At 49.1% G+C, this 17,676-nt stretch overlaps 9 protein-coding genes and 1 non-coding gene across 10 annotated transcripts in view; 1 reads left to right on the top strand and 9 right to left on the bottom strand.

Annotated features, from left to right (window-relative positions):
* Positions 1-621: 621 nt before the first annotated feature.
* Positions 622-692, bottom strand: Pmar_PMAR020674. Its single transcript has one exon. It is a non-coding gene; the product is annotated as a tRNA-Gly (tRNA).
* Positions 693-1,591: 899 nt separating this feature from the next.
* Positions 1,592-1,809, top strand: Pmar_PMAR020673 (hypothetical protein; the record flags this gene model as incomplete). Its single annotated transcript, XM_002775646.1, has 2 exons — positions 1,592-1,743; positions 1,791-1,809. Coding segments are annotated over 2 exons (171 nt in total), but the record flags the coding sequence as incomplete, so codon positions are not given.
* Positions 1,810-2,597: 788 nt separating this feature from the next.
* Pmar_PMAR020672 (NADPH fad oxidoreductase, putative) lies at positions 2,598-5,090 on the bottom strand (the record flags this gene model as incomplete). The annotated part of the gene is made up of 4 exons (XM_002775645.1): positions 2,598-4,087; positions 4,138-4,289; positions 4,689-4,843; positions 4,893-5,090. 4 exons carry the CDS (start codon positions 5,088-5,090, stop codon positions 2,598-2,600), a joined length of 1,995 nt encoding a protein of 664 aa, XP_002775691.1.
* Positions 5,091-5,772: 682 nt separating this feature from the next.
* Positions 5,773-6,175, bottom strand: Pmar_PMAR020671 (conserved hypothetical protein; the record flags this gene model as incomplete). Its single annotated transcript, XM_002775644.1, has 3 exons — positions 5,773-5,880; positions 5,929-5,997; positions 6,071-6,175. The coding sequence occupies 3 exons, from the start codon at positions 6,173-6,175 to the stop codon at positions 5,773-5,775; spliced, it is 282 nt and encodes a 93-aa protein (XP_002775690.1).
* A 486-nt stretch (positions 6,176-6,661) lies between these two features.
* On the bottom strand, positions 6,662-7,486 carry Pmar_PMAR020670 (conserved hypothetical protein; the record flags this gene model as incomplete). Its single annotated transcript, XM_002775643.1, has 1 exon — positions 6,662-7,486. The coding sequence occupies one exon, from the start codon at positions 7,484-7,486 to the stop codon at positions 6,662-6,664; it is 825 nt and encodes a 274-aa protein (XP_002775689.1).
* Positions 7,487-8,139: 653 nt separating this feature from the next.
* Pmar_PMAR020669 (hypothetical protein) lies at positions 8,140-9,051 on the bottom strand (the record flags this gene model as incomplete). The annotated part of the gene is made up of 1 exon (XM_002775642.1): positions 8,140-9,051. Exon 1 carries the CDS (start codon positions 9,016-9,018, stop codon positions 8,140-8,142), a length of 879 nt encoding a protein of 292 aa, XP_002775688.1. The 5' UTR covers positions 9,019-9,051.
* A 1,064-nt stretch (positions 9,052-10,115) lies between these two features.
* Positions 10,116-10,385, bottom strand: Pmar_PMAR020668 (hypothetical protein; the record flags this gene model as incomplete). The annotated part of the gene is made up of 1 exon (XM_002775641.1): positions 10,116-10,385. The coding sequence occupies one exon, from the start codon at positions 10,383-10,385 to the stop codon at positions 10,116-10,118; it is 270 nt and encodes an 89-aa protein (XP_002775687.1).
* A 255-nt stretch (positions 10,386-10,640) lies between these two features.
* On the bottom strand, positions 10,641-12,275 carry Pmar_PMAR020667 (Deoxyribonuclease tatD, putative; the record flags this gene model as incomplete). Its single annotated transcript, XM_002775640.1, has 8 exons — positions 10,641-10,775; positions 10,822-10,936; positions 10,980-11,073; positions 11,353-11,466; positions 11,539-11,621; positions 11,761-11,946; positions 11,997-12,112; positions 12,165-12,275. 8 exons carry the CDS (start codon positions 12,273-12,275, stop codon positions 10,641-10,643), a joined length of 954 nt encoding a protein of 317 aa, XP_002775686.1.
* Positions 12,276-13,630: 1,355 nt separating this feature from the next.
* On the bottom strand, positions 13,631-16,171 carry Pmar_PMAR020666 (sulfite reductase, putative; the record flags this gene model as incomplete). Its single annotated transcript, XM_002775639.1, has 12 exons — positions 13,631-13,759; positions 13,805-13,913; positions 13,962-14,149; positions 14,208-14,249; positions 14,300-14,393; positions 14,444-14,556; positions 14,609-15,142; positions 15,185-15,279; positions 15,512-15,598; positions 15,649-15,769; positions 15,979-16,065; positions 16,091-16,171. 12 exons carry the CDS (start codon positions 16,169-16,171, stop codon positions 13,631-13,633), a joined length of 1,680 nt encoding a protein of 559 aa, XP_002775685.1.
* Positions 16,172-16,894: 723 nt separating this feature from the next.
* Pmar_PMAR020665 (hypothetical protein) overlaps positions 16,895-17,676 on the bottom strand; it is a gene marked incomplete at both ends in the record, with an annotated part of 1,612 nt that continues 830 nt past the window's right edge. Inside the window, 4 exons of the mRNA XM_002775638.1 lie at positions 16,895-17,045; positions 17,116-17,306; positions 17,358-17,455; positions 17,501-17,546. Of these exons, the coding sequence (XP_002775684.1) occupies positions 16,895-17,045; positions 17,116-17,306; positions 17,358-17,455; positions 17,501-17,546 (486 nt within the window). The remainder of the gene's footprint in view (positions 17,046-17,115; positions 17,307-17,357; positions 17,456-17,500; positions 17,547-17,676) is intronic.

Here is a 17,676-nt window from a genome sequence, read left to right as displayed (position 1 = left end):
GGATCCGTTTCTGCCTAGTTGACCTAGTTCTTTCTCGTCGCAGTTGCCGTGTCTACTATCATGTGTTTCTTCTGATTATCTCTATGCCGTGTTATTATTACTAGTGCCTTTTCTCACTGTCGTTTTTTGCTCAGCTGTTTTTAGTGCTTGGATATGCCTACTGCCCATACGGCGCCGTTTGATTAGTCACCTGTATGTTTACAACGGCGAACAGTGGATACCTCTGTTGATGAGTGTGTCGCGCAGTCTTACCTAGCTACTGACGATTACCTTCGTGAGTTCAGTGATCGTAGCATTGGCAGTCGAGTCATCGGTGGTCGTCTCTATACCCATCAAGTGGAGGTCGAATACGTCTCTAAATATGGTTTCACTCTCGATGAGTGTGTTCTCAACCGTTCCTGTATATTTGTTGACTCATCCTGAGAATAGAGTAGCTGTTGTCCTTCGAGTGGGTGAAATGCCGGATGTAGGCATGAGGCTCGCTCCGGTAGTCCATGCCTTATTGGTATTTGCTCGAAGGTCGCTAGGCGCTGTGGAACTAGACATCGATTCGGGGTATATGGCGTATGCGTGGGTTTAATACAAACAGTAGGACTATGTTCCTTCTTTTGTGGATTAAACTGCATCATCCGAGAATCGAACTCGGGTCACAACGATGGCAACGTTGTATTCTACCACTAGACCAATGATGCAAGTGATGTTATATCTGTTTTGTGATCGTTATACACACCTCTCAGCAAGTCTGTTGCCTTTGAGTATCCTTCATGAGGTGTGGTGTCTGCAACTTTGTACGATCCGTTCTCCTCCCCTCGACTCGATAGGCCGAGCAACTAGTTTTACCACAACGCGTGAGCTTCGCAATCACATGTTTTGCTCATGCGTGTGTACAGAATCATGGATCGGGCTCGTCGTTTGGTTCACTTTTCTTGCCGATTCCGCCCTACGGCTCCTCTGCAGTTTCAGCATCCCTGGGACTGTGTCGTTCTCACAGTTTTCATAAACTAGCCTCCATTCAGAACATTGCAAAAGTGGACCTGCATCACTTGCGAGCCGACTTGTTAGACTCCTACTGCCTGTTTCTGGCTCGCTCGGGATATGCATATTTCTATGAGAATGTCTCTTTATTGCATCGCCCGAACATCCCAACCGGCTTGAGTTGATTTGGATCGCACCGGACTTCTATTACTGTGACTAGAGAGTCAGGCTAGATTGCGACACACTGCGAGCGGTATGGCATCCTTCACTGATAAGATACCTCCTGATGACCTTAGTCAGGTTGGCCGTACGACGTATCTCACCTTGCTATCTTGTGCATACGGCTCGTTGCGGGATCATGATGTCTTTCCTCAGCTGATCGGTTCTTCGATATGACTTTCAGTCGTCCTCCGACTGCCTCCCAGCCCCCTCCCGAAGTTGCTGATCTGGCTAGGTGAGGCCCAACCTCTCTAGGTGATCGATCTTAACAACTTCTCAGGATCACTTCTGTGTCGTCTTTGATGTCCAATGCGGTTGCCAGAGCTAGTGGGAGACCAAGAAGGAATCCGGTAAGTCATCGATGATCAGTCCCTCTCAATAAGATGCTCTGTGTTAGTTATTATCCCCCTCAATTGCTCGAGCGGACATTCCGTGGCCGGCCAGGACCGACTGGGGTGGACACGACCCTGCAACCCCTTTCGCTGAGCTTATGATCAACACCCATTCTATGTTCTGGCCAGTTGCCATTTTCATCTACGTCTCGGCAATGTGAGTCCCTCCTGCACTAGACAAGCGACGCTTTCGGTTAATGCCAGATACATGGTTAAGAAGTAGCGAGAGATGCTTGAAAAGAGCGTACAGAGGTTGGCGGTCCATTTATGGAGCACCTCCTCAGGAGCATGTGTTGCTCGCTACTATTGGATCACCTACGAGCCGTAGTAGCTCGATGCTTTTTAACGTGCCCTGCTGTTGAGTTTGGCCACACGAACAATATCCTATTCTCATCCCGTCTTTCCTGGTGCTCACGCATGTGCCAATCTGATGGGGATTTCCGAATGATAGTTGACGATGCGTGTGCTGGCAGAAGGATACTACTTGAAAACTGAGATGTCTCGAACAGTTTTCATGTCATTTGAGGCTTTAATATTGTCAAATTTCCAGGGGATTCCCGTGTAACGAGCTGGTAGTGTTGACGGAAGACAGGCTATCGATTCGTGTGGGCAGAGGGGAAAGTGTTGTCGAATAACTCGGAACTGGAACTGTTATTGAATTGCCATACCTACAAGAGTTTCGATATGGTCCTCTGTCGGGCATTCGCCGCCTGTGGAGTCTGGGTGTTTTAGGGAAGGTTACACTATGTAATGTGCCACTATCAAGCTGTAGTGCAGGGACAGAGAGGTGACCCGCTGAGGTGATCTACTACCCCATGAGAAGGCCGCTGAAGCACATGAACGCGCTGACTACGAATTGATGTATCGTGATTCCAAGGCTTGCTGGTGCTGCCCTCCCCCCATAGACTAATATTAACACGACAGAGACTAGTGCCAGCAACTTATAAGGAACAATGACAGTGTCCAACATAGCAATACTACAAGGAATGCAACGATAGTGGTATATACAGTTCAAGCCCAAGTGTCAGTGAAGTAGCGGCCTTGCTTGCGGGCCCTGTCCAGATCCACCTCTCCTCCCGGGGACAGCTCGCTGAGGGTCTGCCAAACCTGCATCGGCATAGGATGGCTTTTGCCTCCCAAGACCATTTTGGTACGACTTCCTTGGGAGAGGACCACTGGCCAATCGAACGCCCACGCCTTCAACACGTCCTGAATCCAAGTTTTCCTGCCGACCAAATGCTCTGGCAGGGGATCACTTTTGAGATCAGAGTAGCAATAACTGTTATTGGCATCATCAGACTTGACCAGATCGACAACATTTTGATCGTCCGGTCGGCTCCAGGCAGCGACCACTCTAAAGAGGTCCGGAAAGCTGTCAACAATGGTCTGCCATTCTTGTCCAAAAAGGAAGTCCTGGTGAGGGTGCCGGTGACCAAGGACCACATCGATACGGCCAAGACGATCCGAACGCTGGGCATGCCACACCTGGAGGAGGCGCTTCTGGACTAGGGCCCTGATAGGCGCTACACCAGTACCAACCGCCATCAGGAATAGCGGAGTCCGGGGATCGTCCACGCCGCTATTCTCAAGAGTCTGACCCCGCGCGAGTTCGATTCTCACCGACTCCCCTTTTTGAAGTTTCGTCAAATACGTGCTAGCCAGGCCCTTCTTTACCCTCAACAGGGGCGTGGTCCTCGTGACCCGTCCGACACACAAGTCAAACTCCAGACCACCGAGCCGTGGCCCCGGTCCAAACGGCATGGCCCTCCAGAAGGCATGAAGGTCTGGACAGCTAGCCAGGGAATAGCTGCGAGGGGCTATCGGTGGTATCAACTCCAACAACCGGTCCAAAGGGACGCTGATCCGACGGAAATCCCACAGGACATCCGCGTACGACATCTGCTCCGCCTCGCAGTACTCGAAGCGCTTATTCTTCCCATCTGGTGTACGAGAACCGAACTCGACCAACTTGTCCCGCAGTAGTTCAATCTCTTCCTGGAGGGCCATGCCGGCCTCGTATTCCCTCAAAGCCTCGTCTGCGTACTCGGCCATGATGGAGAAGAAGTACCTTCCTGGAATAGCAGTAATATCCAAATACTTAGAAAAGATATCCCCGAGAGTTAGAGGCTGACCACAAGGCAACCGTTGGGCCAACTCTTTAGACTGGGACCGAGGCTCTATCACGACAGTGTCGGTCAACTGCCGTCCCAAAGTGTCCTCCACGAACTTTGTCACAATATCAAAGTCGACTTCGGGCCAGACCTTGCAGACATCTCCAGGTTTGTAGACCCAATGCCCGGCTGGCAGGAAGAGACGTAGGAGGTGAATAGCCTCTTTTGGTTCGCGACAAGGTGTGAGACATCTCCGCCATAAAACTGTAGCCAACTTGTGCTGTCGGTCGGTCGAAGTTCGGCCCAAAAGCTGACCCTCAGTCCACGGCCGGACCTCATACAGAGTCTTCTCAAGGGGCTGCCGCTTCCGTGATTGGACATCGGGCTCGACTGAAAAGAACTGTGTACGACAAGGAGGGTGTTGGTGAGAGGAGTACTACCTCCTAAGAGGTCGGCCAACCACGGATCGAACTCCTGTTCATAGCCGAAGTCATGTTGGTCATCACCACAGCCCAGTCGATGGACCATACTACAGCCCAGACGCTTCAACATGCCATACAGCCTCCTGGACACCACGTTGTAGTACTTGTATCTATACATTCGAATTGACACCTCTGGCAGATGGGCCAATAGAACGCCAAGCTGAGTTATAGGGAGGCCGAGATGATAAAGTAACGAGCCGTGGTCCCTTTGAGGGGCACACGCAAAATAACCCCCCTCTTGTCGATTCTCTACTTCCCCATGTTAGTAGATCTTCCCACAACGATTCCACTACGGAGCCTTACCTCGACAGTCGTTATAAATGAAATTCATATCCACCGAGCCAATAGGCTACAATAAGTAACTACGAGCTATGAGCAGGCTCGAGATTCGAGTCTTTACTACTCTTATTTTTAAGATATCCCTCGGTAGAACATCAAGAACAAGCCAGGAGAGATCTTTGAGCATTTCCATAACAATAACCCAAACCCCATAAGCACTGCCCTATTACTTGCTATCACCAAGACCAAAAACAGCACAATCAGGAAGCCTATTAGTTGACCGTCCGCCTCCTCTACCCACGATGCCGCCCTTAAGCTTCTTCCAGAACACAGACATGTTCTCAGGACAGTCCCCTTGGCCGGTTGTAGATACTATGAATATGACCTACTACCAACAGGCTCCAACGCTGCTGACCAGCAAGATGCTCCTATACCGTCTTATCCTCCCCATTGAAGATCTCCTCGAGCGATACAGCATCCAACGCCTGTGGACCACTAAACTGGACTGTGGGGTACTTCAGGGACTTCAGTTCCCGCCACAGATCGAACGCCGCTTCCTCTGACCGTCCACTTGCAGAACCGTAGTAGACGTAGACTTTTTGCCCTTGGGGAAGCTTTGGCAACTTCGACATGTAAAACAATTACTATCAACAGAGAACTCTTCTAGAAGCCACACGATTGAGGTGGATAGTAATGGTGATTCCCGCCGTTGGGGTCCCCTCAGCGATACTTCTCGTCCGTGGTCATTTTCCATCCATCCTGGACGTGTGGAAATCTTAGCCAGTATGCTATACCACCATTGACAGCGCTGATTCATCACCGATCCATGTTAAACATTTCTAAGCCTTGACTACTCATGGTGTGCCCTTTGAGACGAGTAAAATATAGATCATACAGATGTATAAGAAATTATCATATTTGAAAGCATCTCACAATTTAGTAGGGACAGTGTAAGGCGATTCAGGAAACGATCCGCTTCAGTGTTATCTCAGAAGTTTGCTGAGTCATTGATAACTGACCCAAGCAACGTTGGGCAGACAGAACAAGTGGCCCACTTCGGAAGAAAAGCAACGTTGGGTCATTATTGCTATTGTGTCGTGTCCCTCCTGGACTACAGCGCAACATGTACCACATCAAAATGTCCATATCAAGTGATGGTCCTATCCCGACGCCCTAGCGTACGGATGTGATAACAATGAGCAAAAATAGACATATTAGTGTCCTTGGTGACCATGACCATGCCCTTTATAATACGCCTCCCGACGCCTCGCGAACCTAAAATCCAAAAGTCTCCACGACAGACAATAGCGTATGCTACTCCTCATTCATGGCCTCCACATTGAGGGTCTTAAGCCACCTCTGTTCGGCCTCGTTATTCCACTTGACCATAGCATAACCCGGAGTGTTGGCGGGGATCTCACCCTAGTATGGGAGTAGAGAATCTGGTCGATGATAGTGATGACGACTCACGTTCTTTATCTGGTTCTGCTTCTCGAGCCACCAGGACCACATCCAATTGGGGTTGCGATGGCGCGGTATCTAAAGGTTGAGCGAGCAAGATACAAAGTAGGTTAGGATGAGGCATGTTCGATGTGCAGACTTCGTGTAATACCCCGTATTGGCAGGCAGCAGCATACTCAGCGATCCATATAACCGCGAGGGAGCCGAAGAGATAACGGGTGAAGTAGTTGCCGTGGAGTAGACGTCTCCCGCCCATTTCTAATGCAATACCACTGCAGACAGATTGTCTTTCCCAACAGTGCCTCCTAGACGAATACTTCGAAGCATTTCTCGCTCGCCCCAAACTTTTTACTGCTTGCGCATGCGTGCAAGAATTGGGTTGACGGCGTTCAGAGGAGTCGAAGGGGTCGCTGTCACTACAAAGTCAGAGGTAATTCTGTGCACGCCATGAGCATGTATTTAATAATTTACCGCGGGGAGTATTACCCTACACAGAACTATCCCGTCATGAGACTTCAACACCAGTCAACTTGTACATTGGAAAACCCAATTGGAGTGACCAAAATACCTCCGTACTATCAACGCAAAAGCGGCCACAGGAAGGCTAAGAATGACACGATATGGCAACGGCTCCAATAATAAGCATACTATAAATCGACTCATCGGGTTGTCAAGAAGTACCAGCAGAAAAACCACCCAATTCAACTCAAAAAATGTTTATAACTTTTCCGTTCATATCTCTCTACGCGCTTTTGCCGTTGGCTTTAATCCCCATCGGACAACCGAAAATAGTGGCGATAGAATACTTGCTCGGGGTGAAGGCATTCACCTTACTAGCGTATTCTTCATAAGCTTCACCAAACTCCCCTGTGGGTCCCCTAAGGCCACCCTCTTCGAATAACAGCGTGGCCGGTATGATGTAGATGGTCCATAACGCGGCGAGCTGAAGATGGTTACCAGTGTACGCTGGGAGGGCCCAATACATCCATAAGAAGGACGCGGACGATGGGTGACGAACCAGATTATAAGGGAAGTTCGTCAGCAGCTTATGAGCATGCTTTTCACCCTCGCAATACTTATAATGACTGGTCCCAAGGATATGATCTGGCAGAGTGTACAGGAGACCAAGTAAATACAAGTTAGCCAGAAGGAATATACCACCAAACACGAGGACTTGAGCGGCGCTGATGTTGGTGATATCGAATCGAGCGCAGTTGTCAAAGGGAGTCCAGGTGTGGATACTAAGGAACCAAGTTATCGGGCTCATGAAGGCGAACAGAGGTCTCTCGTATGGCTTGTTGTATAGACCAAGGCGCTTTTTCACTGCAGTTCTGGCCAGCAGAGAATGCGGCACCGAGAATATCAGAAATGAGCCGATGTTCGCGACGAAAGCCCCCGGGTCAAAATGTGTACACTCCCCGTATGGGAGGATTTCTCTCGCATCCATAGTATTCCCACCAACACCGAACGGGTCGTTGAAAATGAAGTTCAACCAATACAGATAAACGACATGAATGCCAACAAAAGCCGATCGCGATAGGAGATAGGCGACGATACTGGTAGCCATAGACAAGGCTTCAATAACTATCAACGAGGACGAGAACAACATGGTCAAATGCAGGGCGAATGTCCGAATTGACTCTTTTCGAGGGAATCACTGAAGAACTACAGCTATACTGTTGCGACACTGTACTCACTGTTTGATTTATACGTACGCGTGAGGAGGATCGTCGTGCGGTCACGCGTGAATAGCGAAGCTCTGTTGGAGACATCACCAAACTCCTCTTTCTCTCTCCTTCGGGATCGTACAGTCCACCCCCGCATTGTTCTCGTTCATGGAGGCCGAGGTAGAAGGAGTGAGTGGCTCCGCAAGACCGACGCACGATGGACCAGCTCGACGTCAGAGGCGACGATAATGTAGATCGCCATGAGGACACCACAGATGCCAGTTGCCCCTAGGTGCTTGAAGCTGACGATTGTTGTCCGAGCATTGGAGAGTTCGATGGAGTACCAGAGGAGGGCCTGTCCGATGGTTCTTCCGCCCACCTAGGATTGAAAAAGACAACACGCTTTCACTTGCATCACTCTTGCCGAATATCGGCTGTATGGTTACATGTAGTAGTATTACTTCGATTTGACCTATACTACTACTAACAAGAATCGTTGTTATCACTGCATCTTCATTTTGACTGGACACAAAGGATCAACACATACACATGATTACAGTCTAACAAATTCGATACTCTCAGGGTTCACCATAGAAGTTCCATCACTACGGCCAACACTCTGGCCGACACTTCGAATCACATGTGCTCTCCATCGAATCTTCTTCATAAAAACGGTCTTCAAAGTAGCTGCCGCCACCAGGAAAATGAGAAGGACTGCCAGCCAGAGGGAAGCCAGGATCCAAGGGGACCACAAATGCATGTAGCGAAAGACCTCCGTACTGCAGCCACACCAGACGCTAACTGATGAAGCCGTCGCCTCAGTAACATCAGCCTCGTTGATAGCAGAGGCCATACAACGACTCATCGAACTGGTATACCCAGGACCAATTAAGCGACGCCCAAGGAGGTCATTCAGGGACTTGGACAAGTCCCTCGAAGAACTGCATTCCACTGTCGTGCAGGAGTCGACTACACCACGCAGTGTACACTCCCCACCACTGCAGCCAGCATGCTTGTACATGTAGAGGAAGACAGTTCGAGTACCACGGTAGAAGCTGCCCTCACGACCACCGACAAAGTTGAGCTGGACTAGGCTGTACTGGTCCATAACAGTCAGTGATGGCATAAATATCGACATGATCACAGCCAGCGTGAAAAAACATAGATACTCCAACGCCTGCATGAGCAGGAGTAGTAGAAGATACCAAACTCGCCGTTTGGTGTTCACAAATAGTCCTGCAACAGCGGTGGCACAGACCGTCAGACCGAAGCCGAGGCCGATGCCCGTCCCCAACGGATGGCCAATACTTTGAGATAGGAAGTAGAGGGACGTTATAGCGTAGGAGGCGCCGACCAGAATGAGCAGGATACTTGCACTGTAGTGGATGAACTTAGCGACCATCTGGGAACAGTCACGACGTGATTCCGCCATAGTGACGAATACAAGGCTGAGACCATGTCCCTACTACAATGACAACGCAAGACAATAGGAACCACACCTGCTGAGAAAGAGAAGTAGCTTCAATCTGACCATTGGTCTCGCTAAGCAGACAACAGAATCCAGTTCGAGCAATAGTCATTCAAACGTAGTTGATGGTACAGAGACCTTATATGGTCAAGCCGTTTTGGAAGTGCTTCAACCAGTTGACAAGGTCCTCTCGGGTGTGATCCGGCTGGCAGCATTCAAATTTCAGAGTACACGAATGTCGACCTGGCTGGTCACACAGTGACATAAGCCACATGATGGTACTGTGGTATGGTCAATGGTGTACTTTAGCGTGTCACTCGGGCAAATATCCGACCCCATAGCATCCAGAGAACCCACCGCCCAACTGTATGGGCAGTCCAGAAGAACCAGCGACCCCTTAAGTAAGGGTCATGTATTTCACCATTCCGGACGAACATGCCCTGGTGAACACCACTCTTAGAGCTATGGAGTCGCCTCCGCTTTCGGTCAGTTGAACATAGCCGGTCTTGGTCATATTGGGGCCTGCTAGGATGAGCTCACCGAAAGTCAGGTCGATACTCGATGGCCACCAGCAGCTCAGATAAGGTAATAGGACTCACACCATACAAGCCTCTCTTACCATACAACTCGCACGTAAAGGTATCCAAGCAACATGAAAAGAGATCCCTCGCGATTGGCATGTAGGACTATGGCAGGACAACACGCTGACTGACCGTTTCGAAACCGCCACCCTGGTTCGATCCTCACACCAGTCATCCACTCGTCCCCAATTCGTCAGCTATGGCCCCACATAAAACCGCAAGGGAGACCCTACTCATTCCTCGTCCATAATTGCCCTACCATCACAAAGTGAACTCCTAGATAATGTGTTCACCATGATAAAACGGGCTTGTAGAGCCTTTGAGAGTCACAGTTGACCAGTACAGGTGGCTCCTCAATAGGACGAGGACTGCTGGAGGATTCGAGAGCGGCCCAAGAAAGGTCTCGTTGGGACTCGAGAACGACGAGGAGGTTAAATACGAATTCACGAGCCAACATGCCTTGGGAGACTATTACGCAATTCATTGGTATATGGGAGGCTGAACAATAATGAGAATAAGCAGCGGAGCGAAGCAGATGCACCATAACTCACCATAGCAAGCTTCCCTATTCACGGATTGCAGTTCGATTAAGTCGAATTGCGTCGCCCCGTCGAGCAACGAATCACCGACAGTGACAGCAAAGTCGGGGTCCTGGTCTATCACGTTCTCGATGGCACCGTGGATGGGAGCGGCGCTCTTCCTGACCTCGGCCGCGCTCTTGGTATTGGCGTACAGATCCCAGACCCTCATAATCATTCACTTCATCGCCGGGGGCTATCGCTATCTCGAGAGCGGCCGGGTAAGTAAGACCAGGGCTTGTCATCGAGGCTGCCAACAGCGGGTCTATGATGACAGTCTTCTCTACTATGACGTGAAGGGATCGTCGGGGATTGACATGAGCAGAAGTAGACCACGGCAAACGATATTGCCACGGAGCCTCGAATATATGGGCTAAGATGAAAGATTCATTGTGGATTACATCCCAACGCAGAGACACTCTTATCATCAGTTTTGCATTTTGGTAAACACACGTAGAGTATTGTTGTAAGCAGCTTCAACAACTCCATCACCAGCTGGATGGACCGAGGCCACAATTGCAGCAACCTGCCCAACCAAGCATGGCTCGTTACGGCTCTTCACCTGAAGCGCATCTCAGTGCAAGGCTTGGCTGAAAAAAGGACTTTACCATTTTTCCGTCCTCCCACTTCTCAGGCTTCTTCACAGTGTCACCATGGCACCACCAGTCACCCTTACTATTCAAATACTTATAACCAGCATGTGACTGTCGAATGTCACAATACCTTCACAGACCAATATCATCGTGACACTGTCACCACTACTTACGGAGCATCAGTTTCGAACATAAGCTTATCGACTGGTATGAAGGGAACCACGGCTTGCAAGCTCTCCGCTGCCCTTAAACTACAGCCATTGAGACCTAAGCCGGAGATATCAATGTCCAACACGAGCGAATATTCAGCTAGCGCGGGCTAAATAACAGAGATTCTATTATAACTTCACGAGAACCCTGCAAGTCACATCACCAAAATTTGGGCCTGGAACTGAGAAAGTCCTGATCCAGAAACTCGCCTCATTCAACGATACGAAAAAAAATCACGATTATCATCAGCATACCGTAACACCGACGCAATTCAACAATATCTACTCAATGCAATTTCCATGGTCATACGTAACGGGGACTGTCCATTGACCTCACCGATGCCCAATCCAAGCGAAGTTATCAGTTCCATCTCCTCACGTGTCCCCGTAAAACTATGAGCCACTCCACCAGAGCAGCACCACTTGCTCTTGTTCTCATTCAGTATTCGATCTGCCAAAACCGAGACAATAAATCCTCTTCGAATAGCCGAGCATCATCATCAGAAACTTCATATACTCCTACAGAAGTCCTCTCCCGCTGCTCTCATATGTAGGAACATTGGCAACTGAAACTCCTCAACTAGCCGCAGTTGTAGCTCGAAATACCTAACACGAACAAGTGACGGCGGCGACCTTGGTTCGCTATAGGTGAGCGCCAATAATTGCCTCATAGAGAATTCCTATAAAAACAAAACTTCAGTCAACTCCATCAGGGATATCAACTTTATAAATTGTAGTTATGTACTTCAACTGCGTCCCATAGTCGCAAAACTCAGTCCTCTCCTTGTCTAGTCCCATCTCTCCAATAGCAGCGACTCGGTCCAGGTTGGCGGCTATTAGTTTCCGAAGTGCTCCAAAATGTGCTTCGGCCGAGGTATCCTCATTTTCAAACTCTCCAACTCTCGTGGGATGAACCCCAACTGTGCAGAATCTGACAGCAAACTGAAGCGGTGAAACGACATGTCGACTTTCGCAATTTACAATTTGCCCCCGTCAGGATCAAGTTCCTTGCACAGCTCCACAGCTTGTATCGAGTCATTCAAGCTGCCACCACATAGCAACAACTTCTTGCAACCACCCTGGAAGGCTCTACTCACCTAAACATGGGCCGGACGAGTCTGCCACTTCTTCTGCAGTTCATTCGCGTACCACAGCTGCATAATCTGGTTTATGCTTTTGGCTGCCACCGTGGTACACTCCCTTGAACATTCCATCTGTGAGATTAACAGCGATGTCTATATACCGACGGGAGATTGGCATTGATATATTGGATCTTACAAAACCATCGACCGCTACTGCAGAGGGCGTGCAAGACTAACCATAGGAAACCACTAGATACTCAACTCTACAGTTGATCGGCTAGTGCATGCTTTTACGGCTTCTATACCCTGCTGTGTTTATCCCTTACCAAATCTCACCCATCTCGTGTAGAACTTAATGTCCTCCTGAGTACACGACCAGGAGGGGAACTCCGAGGACTAATCCTCGTAAACCCCCCCGTACCACTTGCAGATTGACTAACCGCTTTCAGAAAGCAGCCCACATCCCCAAACGGCGAGTCCTCCCACGGGAATCTGTCTAAATGCTCTCGATCATACCACAACTTTCTCACCCTCGTGTGGAACATGACAGATGGGATCTCTCACCAAGATCAACAATGCTTCGTAAGTGAACTATCAAGCCCACCACATGGGACACATTGAACTCGGAGTTGCCACATTCTGAATGGCTGTTTATAATACCAAACATTGCTCTCTACAATTCGATCCACCTCATCCTATCGAGGATCCTAATGATGATTGCGGTAGAGGGAAGTCGAACAGTCGAATCAACAACAACAAGCACCTTGACTCAGCTACCTAAGGTAGCCTACCTTCGACCGCAGCAAGAGGAAAGGGCCCCTACAGAGAATACGGAAAGTGACTGTCCTTGATAATGCCGTTCAGTGTAAGGGATCCCGGAACAATACTTCGGCTGCCGAATCAACTACTTGAACCATCATCTACTGACTGCTAGCACACGACGTTTGCCATACTGTCTGTGTGATACAAGCCGGGCAAAAGGTCAGCAGCACGTTAGGGAGCCCTGTCCAGTGGTGAAAAATATGTAATCGCCTTCCTCAGCTGAGCTTGACAGTTTCCTCACTAAATATACACGTTAACATACGAATCAGTGTAGAGATGAACAGGACTCAATGAGAATTTATCAAAATTTCCTCAGAATTCTCATTTTGTCACCAACATATGTGGTTGACCATGTGCAGACTCTGTCCCCCTGCCCACCACAACAACAACCGAATGCTCCTCTTCCAACAGAGTTCAAGGAGTCTCTCCCGTACTCTCGAATCAACCCCATATACTTCTTAAATTCCAAACACGCCCATCTGAGCTCTGACGAGCCTCTCTGATATGGTACTACGCAAAGCCAGCAATATGGAAACTGGAATAGATAACAATAACTACACTTGTGTACTACTAGCAAAGGTGAGCATGCTCAACTCTATTACCACCACTGAACTTCGAAATGAAAAATATAAAAAAGTTCAATAAGTGAAAGTTGGGGGGGGCACATTGGCGCCCCCCCCCCAACGGGCCCTCGTTTCAGGACCAAAATGTTCACATTTTCCGACTGACTCTAACCTTCACCTTATGCCACGAGTTGTTGACCAAGCCTCGGACATTCCAGATAGTCGCGGACCTCTCCGGTTGAGTATTGTTGGCATCATCAAAAGCCCGAACGATTATCTGTTAAAACCGATACCACGCGCCTTCCTGAAGACTCGATCTCACTTCAACCTCTTCCTCCTCTTCTGGTGTTCCAACGTTGACAAGAGAAGTTCCGGCTCCACCAGGTGGTATGGAAATCACCGCCGACCAAAGTACCCACGACCAATTGCGGCTAAAATGTCAAGTGCTAGGATAGAACCAGGGACCTCTTGGATCTCACTCATGTCTCACTTCAGGATGCCCCTCCATCATCGCTTGACTCCAGGTCTTTCCTCCATCGATTGATACGTCAACCTCTTTGACTCGCCGCCCACCACCAGAATAAGCGTACATAAAGCGAGTTAAAATGCCGTTACCGGGATTCGTACCCGCGACCTCACCCTTTGCATACAAACTCGTTCTGATCATCTAACGGGACGGTCGCTCCTCCGACTGGATGGCATATGGCGCTTGTCACAGGCATTACTTGCAGGGCCTCCGCATCTTCCGCATTCTCCTCACTGTGTTCCTACGCAGATCAAATTTCGCGCGCCACGAAATTACATCAGGGATGCACACAAAGCTCACTTGTAAAAATTTATAATCATTCTTCTGCCAGAACGATGGACTCTCCTCCAACTCCAAACATACTCTAGACAACCACTTGACATTCCTGACCATCGAACATCCTCCCCACCCAGGTTCGAATCCCAGCGAGGGCACCTGGCTCCAGCCGACCCCGGCACAAGAACTCTAACAGGCCAGCCATGATCGATAGGCAGCGGCTCACCATTCATTTCAAGAGCCAATATAACATCACCATTATCACTAAATACCTTCACCAACGACAGAAATACCCATCTACTCACGAACCAACTAGAATGCTACTTTAGGCGCCGGCACACTTGCTCCATAATTGTGTTGACCATCACCATCCCTTCCCCAAAACTGGACATGGCCATCAGTGGTGACCTCATCCGGTACTCCCATATCGCCGTAAACATACTGTAATACTTCCCTCAACCGTGGGCCGGTCCAGATGGCGTTAGAAATCGCTCCAGGATTCCATCCCAGACCTGCCGCACACGAACAAGTCAAATCTATTTTGACCAAGAACGTCTCGCCTTTCACCGGAGGTTTTCCCTCCAGTTTTCGGTTGAATTCAGATCTTCGATTTCCAGCGCACTGAATCACTGCATTGACACTATGTTGAGGGAACTTCCTCTTCAAATCCTCAACAGTAAGTTCGACTGCTGCTTTTAGTCCCACGCCCTCGAACCGTACCACCGGCCTCTCCGGTGGTGGAGGAACAGGAAAATGATTTCGCACGAAGAATAGGGCATTCGGGGTCTCGAATGCATCCGCGAGTAGCTCAAGAGGCGCCTCGGCGTTACAAGGATGTCGGGTTCGAAATTGAAGTGCCTATCCAGAACAGTAACAACACCATGCCCCAGAGGGACTCACAGGATGCCGATGATCCGGCTCAAACCGATAAGGGTCGTCCCCACTCTTCACTGACTCACGATTAGCTTGGGCATACTCCTCTGGATCAAGATTGCCTAAAACGACGACCATTTCGAGCCATAGCGGGCAGTGTTGGAGTATATGTAATCGCTTTCCTCAAAGTCTCCTCGCTAATCACAGCAGTTTACACACAAATTCGGGTGTACAAAGTGTACAGAAACCAACGAGAATTTCCTCAAATTTTCTACGACTGTCACCTACAAATGTACTTGACCATGTGCATATTTCCCAACATCGATAGTAAGCAATCAGAACGCCGCCATTCACCTATTCTCATCTCCTCCAGCATATGGCTGATTTCCGGCAATTGTAAATGCTGCCTATATAGTCGCCAAAATTCGTCTACAGCTCCACCTGAGATAAACAACAATTGCAAAAATCGCAACGACCCGAAACTGACCGACCCGCGGCCATGAGAATTTTATCTTTTCCTCCGGGGTGTTTTGCGACGAATTCCGTAATGTCATATACGCCTTGCTTGAACGTAACCCATACAGTGGAGCCCTCCTTGTTGTGTTCAGCGACCTGAACAGAGACACTCAGAGTGTGGAAAAATATGCACATGATCAACTACAGGTGTCGCGACGAAGTGAGATTTCTGGGAGGAAATTTTGCGGAATTTTTATCAGTTTTTCTACACTTCTACTTCACTCCGTGTGTGTAAGCTCCTGAATTCCGCAGAAGAGATCAATCATTTATTCGAATATTCTTTGGTCATCCATTGGGCACCTCACCTGAGCAATCTTATAGGTCTTCAAACCCTCAACAGGCTCGCCAAAATGGGGATGCCATTTCCCCTCGATACCCTCTACAGTCGATTCCTCACAGAAAGTGCGAGAGTCACACGGAGTTAGAGCAGAACCGACCAGTAGAGCAACCGCCACCGCCGCTCCTCCATAGCGGCAGTAAGACGGTAAATCTGAACATGGTAGTGAACGATGGATGTTGTTGATGCAAACTTCCTCACTTGATTTAGTGACAGGGTAAAAGATGGTCGTAAAGGGAGAGTATGATGATGACCAAGGGTAAAGCTGTCGATGAACTGCCGAGGATATGGTACGGATGGCCATCATCCTCCGGTGTTGACCACACTTCGTTAAGAGTGAGGAGGAAGACATCAAGGAGGATGGGGACTATAATGTTGGAGGAATATATGTTCGCTTTCCTCAGGTGAGCTCAGGAGTTTCCTCAATAATTGTAGGAGTTTGCACACGACTTCCAGTAGAAATATTCAAAAACCAACAAGAGTTTCCCAAAATTCCGGCAGAATTTTCATATTGTCACCAACACATGTGAATAATTTTCCATACTGGAGGACTGCGACCTAGCTAGTTTCAGCATAGGTAACCCAAACCACACTCTATCATTTAATACCACACCTGAGGCAACTTTCATCAATTATACAGTGGGACTGTCGAATGGACCCCTCCCCCAGATCGACCAGTTTCCACCCAACAAAAACAGGAAACTATCACAACAGCAGATGAGGAGCTACTCCTACTCAAGATTGACCCATCATCCTCTCAGAATCCAACCCGAACTCGAGAGGCAGAAAAAAGGATCCCCTCACGACTCAACTCCACACTTCAACTACGGAAAGTAAAGCATGCCCATATTGAACGACGTATCATATTGCGCACAGCAAAGATTTTAGATACCTTCCGCCAAGCTCTCAGGTTCTGATACAACATCTTCCCTCCGTTTAATCAATTCCCGTATTCGTGACCGCAGCGATTCGTTCTCCTCCTTCAGTCGAACTACCTCCTCCCTCAACCCGTCGCTCGAAGAAGTCCCTTCAGACCTAATCAGAGCGCACAGCGAAGATTTCACACGAGCATATCTTTGCGCACAGGGAAGATTTTCAAACTTACCAGAGTTTAACATACATTTCAGAGATCTGCCGGACTTCCTCCTTTAGCCGATCCCTCTCAGTTTCAAGGGATGACTTCTGATATTCCAACCTCCTCACTCGGGCATCTTGCAATTCTTGCATTTCCTCAACGCCACCATCCTTGTGGTCAATACTCAACTGCGGCGCCTCTTGCACCCGCGAAGCATCTCGCTGAACAGTACACAGTAAGGAGGTCCCAAGTTCGAACCCCACACCCGGTACCTTCATTTTGAGTATCTCCGCGCGAAGTGTCTTCACCTCCACAGTGAGATGCCTGTTGCTCAGCCGTAGCGTTTCCACCTCCTCTGTGAAATCCAAATCTTCAGGAACGGCAAGTCGATACACCTCAGATGTACCACTATCACCCCCATCAGATTCCATCACCTGAGGTCCCCGGTTCAGTCCCCGCACCTGTCATTTCTACCTGTGTATATGCCTCTATAGTATCTGTGAGTTGATCAGCCAACGTCTGCTTCTCCTCAACAGCCTTCCTGCACTGCCTCCCCAATCGCTCCACCTCCCCGACCAGGCCAGCCACCCT

The sequence above is a fragment of the Perkinsus marinus genome (assembly GCF_000006405.1).
Source record: "Perkinsus marinus ATCC 50983 genomic scaffold scf_1104296955874, whole genome shotgun sequence".
Classification (NCBI taxonomy): Eukaryota; Perkinsozoa; order Perkinsida; family Perkinsidae; genus Perkinsus; species Perkinsus marinus.
This window is presented reverse-complemented; position numbering and strand designations above follow the sequence as displayed.